Source organism: Belonocnema kinseyi, chromosome 6, assembly GCF_010883055.1.
Source record: "Belonocnema kinseyi isolate 2016_QV_RU_SX_M_011 chromosome 6, B_treatae_v1, whole genome shotgun sequence".
NCBI classification, from domain to species: domain Eukaryota; kingdom Metazoa; phylum Arthropoda; class Insecta; order Hymenoptera; family Cynipidae; genus Belonocnema; species Belonocnema kinseyi.
This window is the reverse complement of record NC_046662.1, coordinates 76,462,330-76,478,109: the sequence shown is the minus strand read 5'-3', so window position 1 is coordinate 76,478,109 and position 15,780 is coordinate 76,462,330. Positions and strand designations below refer to the sequence as shown.

At 26.9% G+C, this 15,780-nt stretch overlaps 1 protein-coding gene across 1 annotated transcript; it reads right to left on the bottom strand.

Moving 5' to 3' along the window:
* Window positions 1-1,631: 1,631 nt before the first annotated feature.
* Window positions 1,632-8,425, bottom strand: LOC117174586 (U6 snRNA-associated Sm-like protein LSm1). Its single transcript, XM_033363815.1, has 3 exons — window positions 8,284-8,425; window positions 4,323-4,507; window positions 1,632-2,131 (listed from the first exon to the last, which is right to left on the bottom strand). The coding sequence occupies exons 1-3, from the start codon at window positions 8,327-8,329 to the stop codon at window positions 1,958-1,960; spliced, it is 405 nt and encodes a 134-aa protein (XP_033219706.1). The 5' UTR covers window positions 8,330-8,425; the 3' UTR covers window positions 1,632-1,957.
* Window positions 8,426-15,780: the final 7,355 nt, after the last annotated feature.

Genomic DNA, 15,780 nt, shown 5'->3' with positions numbered 1-15,780 from the left:
TCCAACTCGAAATAAAAAGTTTAGAAAAAAATTAGGAACCAAAATTACCTGCCTTGCAACTCAATAAAAATGATAAGAATATAAAATTTCTTTTTTTCCAATTCAAACACAAAAAAATAACTAAAATGTGACCGCTTCCAACTCTTTAAAAATCATAAAAGCAAAAAAGAGCCTCGCTCAATTCAGATAAAACTCGACCCATACTTTCACCTTTTTAAATTCGATGAAATTTTTTTTTTAAATGTCCCTCCTTTAATTCAGAAAAATTAATAACCGACATTTTCTCCCTTGCAACTCAATATAAATTTTGAGAATAAAAAGTTCCCTCTTTTATTCAGAAAAAATGAAAATTCTTCGCTTACACTCAATAAAAATTATTTAAAAAAAGGCGTATTCAAAATTTAAAAAAATTAAACAAAAAATTTCTCCTTTCCAATTTTGCAAAAAAAAAGCTAAAAACAAAAGAGAGCCCTTTAAATTCGCAAAAAATTCAAATAATTCACATTGAAAATCGTATCGCCCCTTCCAACTCAATAAAAATGCTAAAAAGGAAAAATGGCATCTTAGAATTCAGAGCAAATTCAAACCTAAATTTCACCCCTTCCAACTCCGTAAAAATATATTTTTTTAAATGTCCCTCCTTCAATTCAGAAAAACATTGAAAACCGAAATTTCGTCACTTCCGATTCAATAAAAATTTTAAAAATAAAAATAATCCTCTTCAAATTCAGAAAAAAAGTTATCCCCTTAAATTCAATAAGACAGGTTAACATTGAGAAATATTGTTCCAATTCTTTTAAAAAAATATAAACTTAAAAATTCTTTCCTTAAATCCAATAAAAATTTTAAAAAGAAAAATGTCTTCTTCCAATTCAGAAAAAAATCACCAAAATTTCCTCCCTTCCAACTTCATAAAAATCGTTTTAAAAAAAAATACTCCTCTTCCAAATCAGAAAAAATCGAAAACTGAAATTTTCTCCCTTCCAACTCAATAAAAATGTTAAAAATAATTTTCTTCAAATTTATACAAAAATTATAAATAAAAAGTTAGCTCCTTCAATTCAATAAAACGGGTTAAAATAAAAAAAATAGTCTTCCAACTGTGAAAAAAATAGAAATATAAAAATTCTTCCCATAAATTCAATGATGATATTAGAAAGAAAAAACGTCTTCTTCCAATTCATAAACAAAAAATGACCAAAATTGCCTTCTCTCCAACTTGATAAAAATCTTTTTAAAAAAATACTCCTCTTCCAAATCAGAAAGAAATCGAAAATTGGAATTTTCTCACTTCCAACTCAATAAAAATAATTCTTTTCAAATTCAGAAAAAAAACTAGAAATAAAAATTTATCTCCTTCAATTAAATAAAACAGGTTAAATTACAAAAATATTCTTGCAATATAAATATAAGAATACTTACCTTAAATTCAATGAAAATGTTATAAAAAAAATTTCTTCTCCAATTCAGAAACAAAAAATAACAAAAATTTTCTTTCCTTTCACTCCATAATAATGATAAAAATAAAAAAAGAAAATGCAGGGAAAAATTGGAAAGACTGCAATTCCCACGTCTTTAAACGATTTAAAAAATATTTCCCTATGTTCCTGGAAAAATGGAAGACGAGAACCTTTTATCTTGCCAAAAAGTTATTATTGTACGATAGAAAATTATGTATATTTACATGCCGAGTAAAGACTACATACTAAATCAAATATCTGCTGAATAAGCCAGAACTTGACGATTCTTATTTTCTAAAAAATAGTCCAGTCTTATTAAGCACTGCTTGTAACATCTAGAAGTCGCGCTTTTTTTAAATAACGAACCTTTCTACCGAAAAATGAGACGAGTGGGAAGAAAAAGGTGGAATTTGATATTGTTAGTGAATGCTTTTCTATTACTTGGAGTGACGAGAAAAGACATAAGATGAGAAATTCGAAGTTAGGGGAACTGTCCGTCAAAACATGTCATCGTGCCCCAAGTCGGGAATATAATTGAGACCACGTTCCTTTAACGCTTTATTCATTAAGCGATCCTGATCCTGTTTATTTTCCTGCTCTCGCCTTTGTGCGTCGAGAATGTCGTCTACTGATACTTCAGATAAAGGGAGATCCTTTTCCTTATCTCTGTCCTGAAAAAAAAATAACCGTATTTTCAGGAGCCTTTCAGAAATTTTTACTTTAGATTGAATCCTTTTCAAATCAGCCGAGGAAATGTGTTTTTTTTTTCGCGGAAATCGGACGAAACATATTTTTCCGACTTAAAAAATATATGTATATTTGTCATGAAGCTACAAGTATTTTAATTTTGACGTCTCTTTAAAAAGAAACACAAATTTGTTATTTAAACATATATAGTTTTTCATGTAATCCAGAAAAGGTTCAAAATGAAGAAAGTGACGACGATTTATTTAGAAAAAATTAATAAAAATCGGATTTTATCAAAAATGCCAAACTTATATTTTTGGCTAATTTTGTGTTAAATTTAGCTTTTTATACGGAAATCTGTATATGAGTTTTATGCGGGCTACACAATTTTTAACGCAAATTTTTCTTTTTCGTAAAGCAAAATTATCGCATTCTTTTGGAAACAACAAAAGATACAAAAAAAGTCAATATAAAAGTTTCCATATCTAGAAAAGTTCTGAAAATTCTTCTTTTCGGAAAAAAATTCTCTCGAACGCAAAAATAATGTTGCCTTATCAAAATGGATAGGATGACTTTATTATAATAAAAAAAATGTTTTTTAATGTGATGAATATCAAAGAAATTAAATTCTACACGAAAAAAAATCAATTGAAAAAAAATGTGTAAAACTTCTGGTTTTATGCATTCCTTTAAAATAAAAAGTATCGAAGTGAAACATAAATTTTAAAATGAAATAATCGTTTACTTTAAATTTAAAAACTGAGAATATTAAAAAAATAAAAACTTAAAAATTACTAAATTTGAAAAATCTCCTGGTTTTCGTGTTCTTTACAATTATATATAAATGAAAATATATTGTTAATATTCGAATAATTTAAAAAAAGCTATCAAAAATATTGAAGATATATTGTTTTACGAAAAGTCTATTTGAAAGGCCGACCAGACAAGTAATAATGGGATGATTGGTGAACACTTTGTCCACCACGCAAAAATAAAATAACTAAAAAATTAAAAAATTGGAAAAATCCTAGTTTTCGTGTTCTTCATAACTATATAAATAAAAACATTGTCTTCATTATGAAAAAACTGAGAGATTAAAAAACAACTATATTAGAAACTAAAAATAAATAAATGATAATATAATAAATCACCAAATGATTTATTTTTAATTGAAAATCCTCATAAAAATAATAATCTAAAAAACTCTTTTTATTTTAGTGATGAATTTTCAGAAGCGAAATTATTAATTTAAAAAACAAACCAAAATTTGGAAAAATGTCGCTTCGCAATTTATTACTCTATTTATTTTGACGTAATTAAATATTTCTTAGGTTTTTCTCAATAATTTTGCTTCTGAAATAGCATCACCAAAATGTTTTTCCCCATTATTATTTACCAGGAAAAATTTTATAGATATAAGATTATAAGATTTTATTGAAAAATATTATAATAAATATTATAAGCGGGAGTTAAAATATGTTTACAGTTATTTTTCGTAAATGGTGCAAGATATCACAAAAGAGAAAGCGGCATATTTTGTGGAAATCTTTTAGACATAATATGCAAACATTTGTGAAGAAGTTTTTGTATATATTTCGTTGTTTCCGAGAAAAATAAGAAAATTTGATTTGATAAAAAAATGTCCCTGATCATGAAAATGGTTTATCCTGCATAAAACTAGCAGGATAAATTTCTTATAAAAGGTTAAATCGGTTAAATTCAACCAAAAATTGACCAGAAATATAAGTGTCGGTTTTTGGTTAAAATCTATTTTTTATATTTTTCAGAAAATCGTCGCCATTTTGTTAATTTTTAACCTTTTTCAATTTTTTTGGCGTATTTCGAAAAAGGGCGGCAATAATTACCAAAATTAAAAAAAGTGATGTCTCAAGTACATAAAAAAAAACCGTCTATGTTTAAATAACAAATTCGTGTTTCTTCTTCTTTTTGAAAACACGTCAAAATTCAAATACTCTTAACTTAGTGTACATTTTTTCCACCAAAATCGGAAAAATACGTGTCGCCTAATTTACTCTAAAAAGTTTAATTTAAGATGAATTTTTTAATTTTTTGTCGCTGATAGATTCTGCGACTTGAAATTTCGAAACTTTTCGATTTGAAATCAATTCTATGTTTAATATTTAAAAAATATTAATATTTTTTATATTGACTTACAATTTCACCTAGAAGGACTACATTTTCACCTCTGACTATGAAGACTCCCCGTGGGATGTCTCCATATTCTTTGCCTACATGAATCCTTTCAATGGTGCGATGCAGAACTAAGTTCGCGAACTGATCGACACTTCTGAGGTAGCCTATTAAAGTTCTACCATCTCGCAAAAGCACCATGAGTTTTTCTGAAAAAATCAATAAATAAATAGAAAAAGAGTAGTTCAAGTATTGCAGGGGCGCAAAAGTCTTCGCACCTCTTTTTTGATGACTGATTCAATTCTCCTAATTTTAATCATGTTAGAGCTAAAAAAACATTCTCTTTAAATGCTTGATTGCTCTCAAAATTATGTGTAAAATGAGCTTAGAGTTAAGCCGATTTGTTTATTTTTTTAAGTTGATATTACGAAAATAGTGTAAATTTCAATGTTTTCTTAAATGGTCAAAAACTTCCGAAATAATCAACATTTTTCAATGTTCTTCGGCTCATTTTGAAGCTACTTTTTTCATTGTATCACAGCAGCTTGTGAGTATAAATCTTAAACATTTCCTTATCGAATTGCAAAAGCTTGAAGTTGTAACAAAAGAGTTGGAAAATTTTGAAAACATTTCATCTGTACGAAAATCAGAATAAAAATGAAATATATATATATTTTAAAGAACTTTTATAGAAACGTCATGATTATACGTTTCGTATATTATGCAACAATATTTTTTTTTACCACAAAGACAATTTTTCCAACTTTTTTGTTACAACTGCAAGTTCTTGCAATGAAATAATAAATTTTTTAATACTTATACTCATAAACTGTTATGAAAATGTGAAAAATAGCTTCAAAATTAGCACAAGAACACTGAAAAAGGTTGATTATTTTGAAAGTTATTGAACATTTAGAAAAACATTAAAGTTTAAACTATTTTTGCAATATCTACTTAAGAAATAGACAAATTAGATTTAACCTGGCCTCATTTTATACACAATTTCGAGAGCAATCCACCCCTAAAAGAGCTCCTGTATGTAACAGGATGTCTAGTCAAATCTTGGGAAAAAAATGGCTGACAATTTCAGGAGTTTTCCAGCTATTTCTAGATTTTTTCAAAGTATAATTTCTCGTCCTTTAGTTTAAAAACTAATCTCTTCTCATAGAAACATAATAATTTTTTGGTTAAAATGAAATTTTTGTATAGGAAATTAATCTGCTATGCTTAAGAATTCAACTGGTTGATATTTCATATTTGCGTGTTTAAAAATCAACAGTTTTGTAGAAAACCCGTCTTTATTTAACACTTATGTTAAAAAATCTACTTTTAGGCTTGAAAATTCAAAAATTTGCTTAGTTTCTGTTCTTGACTAAAAAAATTTTATTTATTGAAAATTCAAGGCTTTTTATGAATATACGTTTTTTTTTTGTTTTGAAGTTAATCTCTTTTCGTAAAAATTTCATTTTTATTATGTTAAAAATGCTCTTTTTCTGTCGAAAATTCATTTGTTTTGGTTGAGCATTCCACAACTTTGTTGAAAATTCAACTGGCTAGTTCAAAATTACATGTTTTGTCGAAAATTCATATTTTAGGGTTGAAAATTGAACTCTTTTGTTGTAAATGTTTCTTTCTTGGTAGAAAAATTAATTATTTGTTTAAAAAATTATATATTTTTTGCGAAAAACTCGTTTATTCAGTACAAACAATTTTATTTTTGTTTAAAAATGCAACTGTTTGGTTAAAAATTCATCTTTTTTTGTTAAGGACTCAACTACGTGGTTGAAAATTCATCGATTTTCTTGAATTAAAGATTTTTAATTAAAAATTAAAATCATTATTGGTTAAAAATGTACGTTTTGATAGGAAATTAATCCGCTTTCGTTAAGTATTCAACTGGTTGATATTTAATATTTGCATGTTTAAAAATCAACAGTTTCGTAGAAAATTCACATTTTAGGCTCTAAAGTTCAAATATTTGGTTGTAAATTAACATTATCTTGAATATTCATGTTTTCCGGTCAAAAATTTAACATTTTTGTTAAAAATTCTACTTCTAGGCTTGAAAATTCAACAATTTGGTGTATGATTTGGGTTAAAAATTCTACTTTTTTGTCGAAAATTAATCTGTTTTGATTGAGCATTACATTGATTTGTTGAAAATGAAACTGGTTAGTTCAAAATTATGTGTTCTGTTCGATATTAATATTTTCTGGTTGAAAATTTTACTTTTTTGTTGAAAATTTTTGTTTTTTAGCATAGAATTAAACTATTTGTGCAAAAATGTATGTATTTTACTTATAACTCGTCTATTTGGTACAAATTTTTTTGTATAATGCAACTGTTTAGTTAAAAATTAATCTTTTTTAGTTTTTAGTTAAGGATTGAACTAAGTGGTTGAAAATTTGTCGTTTTTACTGCATGAAAGATTTTTTAATTTAGAATTTAAATATTTTTTGGAGAAAAATTCAACTCATCGGTTCAAATTGGAAATAATTTGTTAAAAATTTATTTTTTCGATTAAAGATTCATAATTTGAGGTAAAAATTGATCTTTCTACTTGACTATTGAACTTTGTTGCTAAAAATTATTTTCCTTTGATTGAAAATTATTGGTTTTAACTTAAAATTCAACTTTTTGGTTTAGAATTAACGTATTTTAATTAAAATTTTCCTTTTGTTGTAGATTTTCAATTTTCTTGAATGAAAATTCAACTACTTGGTTAAAAAAATTAGGTACTTTGTTGAAACTCGTCTTTAAGGTAGAAAATTAAAATTTTCGTTAAAAAAATTCTACGGTTTTGTTGTTTTGTTGTTTGCATGAAAAATCAACTATATAAATGACAATGGAAATACTTTGTGAACATGTTTGTCCATGTTAATCATTCATAATTTAAGTTGAAAATTCATCTTTTTGGTTGAACATTGGACTATATTTTAAAAAATTATTTTCTTTTGTTTGAAAAAGTATCTTTTTTAGTTGTAAATTCAACTGTGTGGTTTAAAATTGATGTATTTTGTTAAAAAAATTTATTTTTTCGTAGAAAATTCAACTATTTGGTTACAAATTTACGCAATTCGCTGAAAACCCGTCTTTTTCCTTGAAAAATAAATTTTTTATAATATTCAAATACTTTGTTAAAAAATACTCTGTTGCAGTTAAGAATTTAATTATCTGGTTGAAAATAAAATCTGGTGGAAGATTCAAAATATTATACTTTGAATAAAATATATTTTCCTAGGACCAATAAAAATAATAAAATAAGTTTGATTTTAATTAATATATGGATACAGTACTATATAAGTTACTTTATAAAAAGATCGATGGTTATTCAATCTTATATTACGATAAAAAAAATGGTATCACCTACGACTTCAGTGCTAAAGATTGAGAAAACTGAAGATATTTAAATTTGAAACGTTCCAATTGCTCAATTCTATACCTAGCCTTAAAAATAGTATAATGTTAAACTTGAATTTCTTATAATTGTATTGAATTTAATTTAAAAAGTAGTTTTAACACTTTGTAAACTTTAAATCCACTGAAAATTCAAAATTACCGCTTTTTATTATAGAAAAATTCAAAAAATTAATCTATAATTAAAATAACAAAAGGATTTAAATAATATGTTAAAAGGAGAACAATAAATAGTACTAATTAATGTCATTGTTGATGTTTCTCTTATAATAATCCGACTACAACTTATAATTATAATATTCAAGGTTGCAAAATATTTCTTTTAATTCTATACGACATAACCTATATCAAATTTGGAAACAACTTTAAACGTAAATAGAATCAAATACAATTAAAATAATTATTTGCTAAAGACAGGATTAGGTTTGAAATTATTAAAAATACTCCTTGAATAAATATAACAAGAGTAACTTCGTAATTGCTGTTGAAAATTGTATTCCACTTTTTCTGTCAAAAAAACTAACCTAACAGTACAAGATTTTAGGAAAAGCAAGATAAATTAACGTACTGTCTAACTCTTCGAGGAGCGATGCAGTTCCTGGGACCGGGTTCATTTTAAGGAATTGTGTTTCAAAAAGTTTTCACGTTTTAATCAATTATTTTGTAAACATAACCATAACCTGCATTAAAAAACTTTGATATCGGCAACTCAGTTCATCGCGCAGAAGCGGAAATCATGAACAGCTGTCAAAATTACGAAGTCAAAATTGATTAAATTAGATACTTTTGGAGCGAATTATTTACTATATTAAAATAGAAAAATATATGCTGCTTTTAGCATTGTCTTAAATAAGGGCAATATTAATATTCATTATCTTTTTATACAAAATTGATTAGAAATTACTCGATTCCCGTTGTAAGAGTTAGATATGTCTACGCGTGCGTCAAATTTGAAAATGGAACCACTGAAATCCAAAGAATCGATCGCTGATACATTTACTTTTGTGAATGTAGCAAAATATGGAGTGTTCATAAACGTTTTGAATAAAATATCTAACGCAACCTTTAATTTTTGGAGAAAAACAGCGATGCAACCGAGAATATCAGGTGCTGCCGAAAACTACGAATGTTGGACGAAGAAATATGTTGGCTTGCCTGATATTAGGCGTCGCCGGTAATTTGAACAGAACAAATTCAAATTCTTAAAAGTTATTGGGACGTGATCTCGCATGCAGCATACTTTTAATATATTATTGCCAAAAAATTGATTGGATTCAAAACTGCTTGAATTTGGCTTTTAGTCGCTACTTCCTGTTTGTTCTTTGCTGAGACTTAAACATTTTTTTAACAAAGTGTAGATTTTTCAAGATTTCGAAGAAAAAACCAATAAGCTTTTTGAAGTCAAACAATAATAAAAGTTTATTAGATTCCTCAGGAAATTTCAAATGTCATTTTATTTATTTTGTCTAAATTATTTTGTCTAAAAGTCAGTTCTAAGAAAATATTTTCAAATATGTTAAAACATTCCAAAATTTTTAAAAAAAGAATCTCGAAGATTCTAAGGAAATTTTTTTTTTTTTGCTTAGATTTCTCTGATTACAAACAAAACAATTTGAAGCTTTTTGAGAATCCTAAAAGGTTTCAAGAGAATATAAAAATTTTCTAATGATTACTAGGAAAATTTAAAGTGATTCTTATTTTGATTTGATTTAGTTTACTTTTGGGTTTAGGTTATTAGCTCTAATTCACCTTGGTACAAAAATTTGTTTAAAGTATAGCTTAAAGCATATCAAATAATAAATTAAATTTTTTATTAGGTTTCATAATATTGGACTTAGCATTAGTATTTAAAGAAAAAATTCTTTAGCCTTTTCGACAAATTTATATCAGAAACTTATTTTTTAAAAGATTTTAGAGCATTGAAAAATATTTCTAAAATTGCTGAAAAATAATCTCCAAGGTTTTATGGTCATTTTTTTAATTTTGCAGCATATAAAAGAAATGAAGAAAAATGCGATTGATTGAAGAATAAATTTACAAGTTTAGTCACATTAAAAAAAAAGATTTCAAAATAAGACTTTAAAGCTTTTTGAATATTTGGAAAGGTTTTGAGATAATATAAAAATGTTCTTAAGATTCCTAAGAACATTTTAAAACATTATTTTATTATTATTATTTAATTTTTAAAGAAAAGTTCAACTGATTTTTAGACGTTTTAAAAGATATCTAAAAATGAGATGAATGAGAAATCTCGAGAAATAAAATTCTCGAAAACGGAAAATTCCTCAAAAGGAAAATATTCAAAATACAAAATTCCCGAAATTGTAAAATTGCCGACAATTAAAATTCCCAAATTGAAAATTTTTGGTTTTGCGAAGAACAAAATTCCTGATACTTTATAATACCCTTAAATTTAAAAATTCCTATAAGTAAACAATTAAATGATTTGATTTATTATTTTATTATTGAATAATTTTGCAATTTTTTAGAATCAGACAATTTCATAAAAATTGGGAAAATTAGGTACGTTGGCAATTTCACAATGTCGGATGTTTTATAATGTAAAAAAAATCTGGAAGATTTCAATTTGATTAACCAAAAAATTAAAAGCTTCTTTAAAAAGTTATCGTGATAGTTCGAGTCCGTTTGAACTCAATTTAGGAGTTTGAAAATTTTTGAAAAAATTTAAAATATTTTTCACCTTTGAATAATTTCTGAAAATTCATTAAATATGTTTAAATTGTTTGCAAACGTCGAAATCTCTTAAATATCGTTTAAAGTGACTCGAATTTTTCCCTAAAAGTTGGTAAAATCCTGTAAAATACAAACATTTTCTTCAAAATTGGTCCTTTCACGACATATCTGTTTTCGCAACAATCTTTCGAATAATATATTTATATAAACTTAAAAAAATATCCAGGAAGTTCGTTATGCCAACTTCAAATTTTAAAAAAACTGAAAATTGTGCTAAATTGAGCTAGATTTCAGCTCTATTGTGCCGTAAAAGATTTGTTGAAAAAATGAAAAATTCAGCCGAAAAATAGAGAAAAAAAAAGTTTTTTTATGTCAGCCTCGCCAATTCGTTTTTTGGAAAAAGTGAATTTCTTGCTGGATTGTGCTAGATTTGTGCTCTATTACGCCGCAGAATATTTGTTGAAAAAATGAAAATTTCAGACTAAAAATAAAACATAAACATTTATTTCGGCCAAACCATTTTTGTTTTCTTTTTGTTGAAAGAACAAAATTTGTGCTAGAAACTACCTGCTATGCGTACTAAACTGTGCTGCATATATGAAGTCAAATTCTTGAAAAAATTCCGAAAAAAAGTTACTTAAAAAATGTAAAGAAATGATCAATTTCAGAATTTCGAAAAACAGAAACTTGTGCGGAGTTGTGCTAGGCTTTTATAATAATGATCTCTAATGACGAATCGCACGCAAATTAACATTTTCCAAAAAATCTAATTTTTTTGACCTAATAAATTTTTAACCACAAATTTTCAAAAATTCGAATTTCGAAAATCCGAAATTGCGTTGAGTTGTGCTAAGCTAGCACAATAATGGTCTTTATTGATTTATTGCAATCAAATTAATATTTTCGAAAAAAAGCAATATTTTTGAACTTGGAATAAATGTTTGACCAAAAATGTTTAAAAATACGAATGTCGAAACCCGACCTCAGCACAAATTCAAGATTTTCGAAATTCGTAATTTTAAATTAATCAGGAAATTGAAACTATTTCAATCATTCGCAATGCATGAGTTCAATCAGAATCAATCCTAAACCACTTTAAGTTCATGTCAATCCTAAAGTTTAATCCGAAAAAATCCGAAACCAATCTTAAATACTTTGAAATCATTCGTAAATGAATCCGAGGCAGTTGGGACAGAGTGTTCAATCCTTCTGAATACGTGAGGTCAAGCCGAACTGACCTTTCAATCCTTTTAAATTCAAATGAATCCGAAAATAAAGAGCATTCGTTCTAAAATCCACTAATAATCCTTTCCATGCACGTTATGTATGTAGCAATAAACAGTGATTGCAAATAATATCTAAAAGATGCAAAGAGCAATTAATTGAGTGAACCATCATACATTGTCTTAATCACACTGAATGTTCAGTACATTTTTCATTATTTTTTCGAGAGGAAATCCAAACACATAACTTTAACCAAGTTGAATTGTGCAATAAATGTATTTTTGAAAAAAGGCTTAACAAATTATGAATGCAAAAATTCTTTTAAAAAAACGTACACTCAATAAGTTCAATTTGTATAAGATAATTGCACAACACGACTTCAGATGGAGAAATATGTTTCTAACGTTTCTAAACAACATTGCCACCGTTCATTAGAGGCAGCCAGTTAACAAAGGAAAAGAGGGGGAGTTTATTTCCTCTTTTTTTAATTGTTTCAATGCGAATTTAATGAGCCGAATTATATTTCTTTTTTACTGCTACCTTAAGATATTCAGAAAGAGTAATGAGAAATGGTTTCTGTTTTATTTGTGACAGCGAAATTGAATTTTGTTTATTTGTTTCGAAAAATATAAAATCTTCCTGCTGCGCTCGCAAGTTTGAGCACTCCTGCAGCGCGCCTCTGTTGGATTACGCCTAAGCACTTTTGTACTTCCCGCACATTTCTGCATAGACCTTTTGAAATTCAAAGTGCAATCTGATGATTGTGAATTCTCTTTTGTTAAAGCTCTTGCGGATTTAACGAATAAATTCTCATATAGTATCTCGTGCTTCGTGCTCAATTGTAATTGGTCAGAAACGCGCACTTTTCTATATTAGATTCAACTCTATTATACATAAAAATTTTATTTTTTCAACTATTACTTTAATATTTGTTTTTAATTGGCATTAATCTTTATTCACAGCTGCCCATAGAAAAATGTTTCATTTCAATAAATGTATAATATTACAACTCAAAATATGCATTGATATTAAAACAGAAGTATTTTCATTGTCTTGTTTTTTTTCAATTTAAAAAATTGCGTGCCCATCAAAAAATACTTTAATTGAAATTTGCGGGTATAATTTGAGTGAAAAAATTTTTACGAATTAATATTTTATTGTAGGTTCTGTACTTTTTCCAAAAAAATTTAATTTTATATCTTACGATTAAAATAAACACTACGCACCCTATTAAAACCTAATTTATAACAGATTTATCGATAATTTTCTGGAGAATGACTTTTGTCTAGGGAAAACTACCCTACAGTAGAAAATGATTTACAGTAGATAATTTTATTTAACTCGAAAAGTGGAAAAAATATTCATTTTTTTTAGTATAAAATTTCAGAAAGGATACCATACTGCCTGACAAAGTTTAATGGAAATGTTATAATTAATTACAGTGTGAGAGCAAAAAATTATTTTTAAAAAAGAAAGGAAAAATTCCCGTCTTCATTATTAATACTTTTCACCTAAATTAAACATTTCTGTGGCTTATTTATACAAGGAGGAAAATTTCGGGAGACTAGTTTACGGCACTACTTCTTAATTTTATCACGCTTTGGCATGAGAACTCAAATCTCGGAACCCTTAATTTTAAAGAACAGGTCTCGAAGTTTTAAGCATTAGCAAAGATATTAGGTATTAGGTCACGCTCCTTTGCTCTCAAGTCTCGAATTGTAAGTAGGTGGCCAACAGTAGATCATAGGAAATTTTCGCGGTCAAAATTAGCAGCTTTGCGACTGTCACGCAGTTGCTTCAAGTTAAAGTTTGTGTTTGTATGTTTATTTTTATTCTTGACATTTTTGTATTAAATCATTTTAAATAAACCAAAAAATAATATTGAAAATTATTAAAAAGCCCAGAAATTTTAGTTATGTTCAGGAGTCACTCAGAAAAGATATCATTTTGAGGACTAAGGCATGTAAGAACTTTGCACTTTTCTGCCATCTCATACCAATCGCATCAATCTCACGGTATATCAGACATGAAACAATGTAACGCATTTAAGCTTTTATGATTTTTGTAAAATAATTATAGTTTCAACTATTATTTACTCAATAAACTCACTTTACTTGTAAGTATGCCTACTAACGATAAATTATAATGCTATTATTTCCTATAAGAATATTAAATGGAATCTGTAAGTTTTGTGAAAAAAACGAAAAACTTTCTTTATTTCTGGAAACTGAAACTGTTAATTGTTGTTATTTTTTTCTCTATCTACTGTAGGGTGTTTATCCTATTCATTTTCTTCGTTCCTAGTGCCGTTTTTCCAACGATCTTACTTTTTTTAAAATATTTTTTTACAATTAAAATAAAAACTTTGCCTCCTATCAAAAACTAATATTAACCGATAACTCTCGAAAAAATGAACAGATCAAATCCATCTTTGGCACACTCTCGTAGGTCCTAAAAAAAAAGACAACTTCGTTAATCAGCCATTTTTGATAAAAATTCAAAAAGTGAGTGCATTTTGAAAATTTTTAGACCACTTTTTCTTAATTTTAAAATTCCATGTATGGTTATTTATAGTATTAAAAAAATACAAACAATTTATTTAAATGACTTTTTTCGATTAAAAGAAAATTCTCAGAGTTATAGCATTTTCAAATTTTTTTAAATCAACCGAAAATCAAAATTTTAAGCCAAACAATACATGATATGAAACAAAGTCCAAAGCAGAAAAACATTTCTTTTTGAAAGCCCTATAAGACATAACATTGAAAAGAAAAATAGCAAAATTGTGGAAAAATGACAAAAGTCACAAAAAAAAAGATTTAAGAAAACCTGTTTACAAATGTCTGTCGAAAATCGAGCGCGCAGCGCGAGTGTCACGATGAGCATGTGTACCTCAAAACCTACAGAGCTTTTGGGAAACTTAATCTCTGACTATACTTAATTAAGTAGACATTTCAGAATATAAAGGCGCATATAAATACTGCCATCTAAAAGAGATCTTTTTGATAAAGTTTTATTCAAACATTTTAAATGCAAAGACATATCCGAGTGCGAAGCCCGAGGTGAACCATTACCGAGCACGGAACGCAAGATTCAACAGACGCACTCAAATTTGTGAGCCGCAAGTTAAAATTAGATTTTTTTAAAACATTTTTTTACGATTACAATAAAAACTACGCGTACTATCAAAAAATATTTTGTAGAAGATTTGTCTCTTTTTATGGTTAACAATTTTTTTTCTCGTATCTCCTGTCGTTTTTCCAAACATTTGCATTTGTCTCTTCAATTCTTTTCGTATCTTATGTCGTTTTACCAACAAATTTAATTTTGTTAAATGTTTTTTTTATGATTAAAATAAAAACTACGCTTACTATCAAAATATATTTTGTAACAGATTTGTTAATCTTTTATGGTTAGCAATTTTATTTCGTATCTTGTGTCGTTTTCCTAAATATTTACATTTTCAAAATGTTATTTTGTACGATTGAAACTGAAACTACACGGCCTATAAGAAATTAGTTTATAACAAATTTGTCGTTCGTTTCTATGGATAAACCTTTGTTTATTTTTCATAGTTTAAAGCAAAAACATGCGTCTTGAAAAAATTGTTCAACCAAGTTTATCCATATTTCTGAAAGGAAAAAATTTTCTGTTCTAAAATTCGTTTAAAAATAGTTTTTTAATTCGGGGGGGGGGGGGGGCGCAAAAAGTAAAGATTTGATGAAACCCGACTAAGTCAAATTTTACATGAAACTAATATCTTTCCATTACAGGAGAAGAATGTAAAAGCCAGCACGGAGTGTCAATGACCACAGTACCAATTGCCGTGACAATCTGTAGGAAATATTTTCTATTTCATAGGAAATGAAACGCCAATGATTTTACGGTTTGTTAACAAATAATAAGCTTTCCTTTTCATAATTATTATCCAACTTTTAAAATTTTTATTTCATCAGAAAAATTCAATTGGTATCGTTTCGAAATATATTTGTCTCTAGTAAAACTGTTGATGGAAATTTCTTAATGTATCCCAAAAAATAGCTTTATCTATTTTTTGCGAAAATGTTCAACATATTAAAAATCATGTAACTAATTTTTTAATTTTCATTCACATTGAAAATTCCATTAGGATAATTTGCAATTGAAG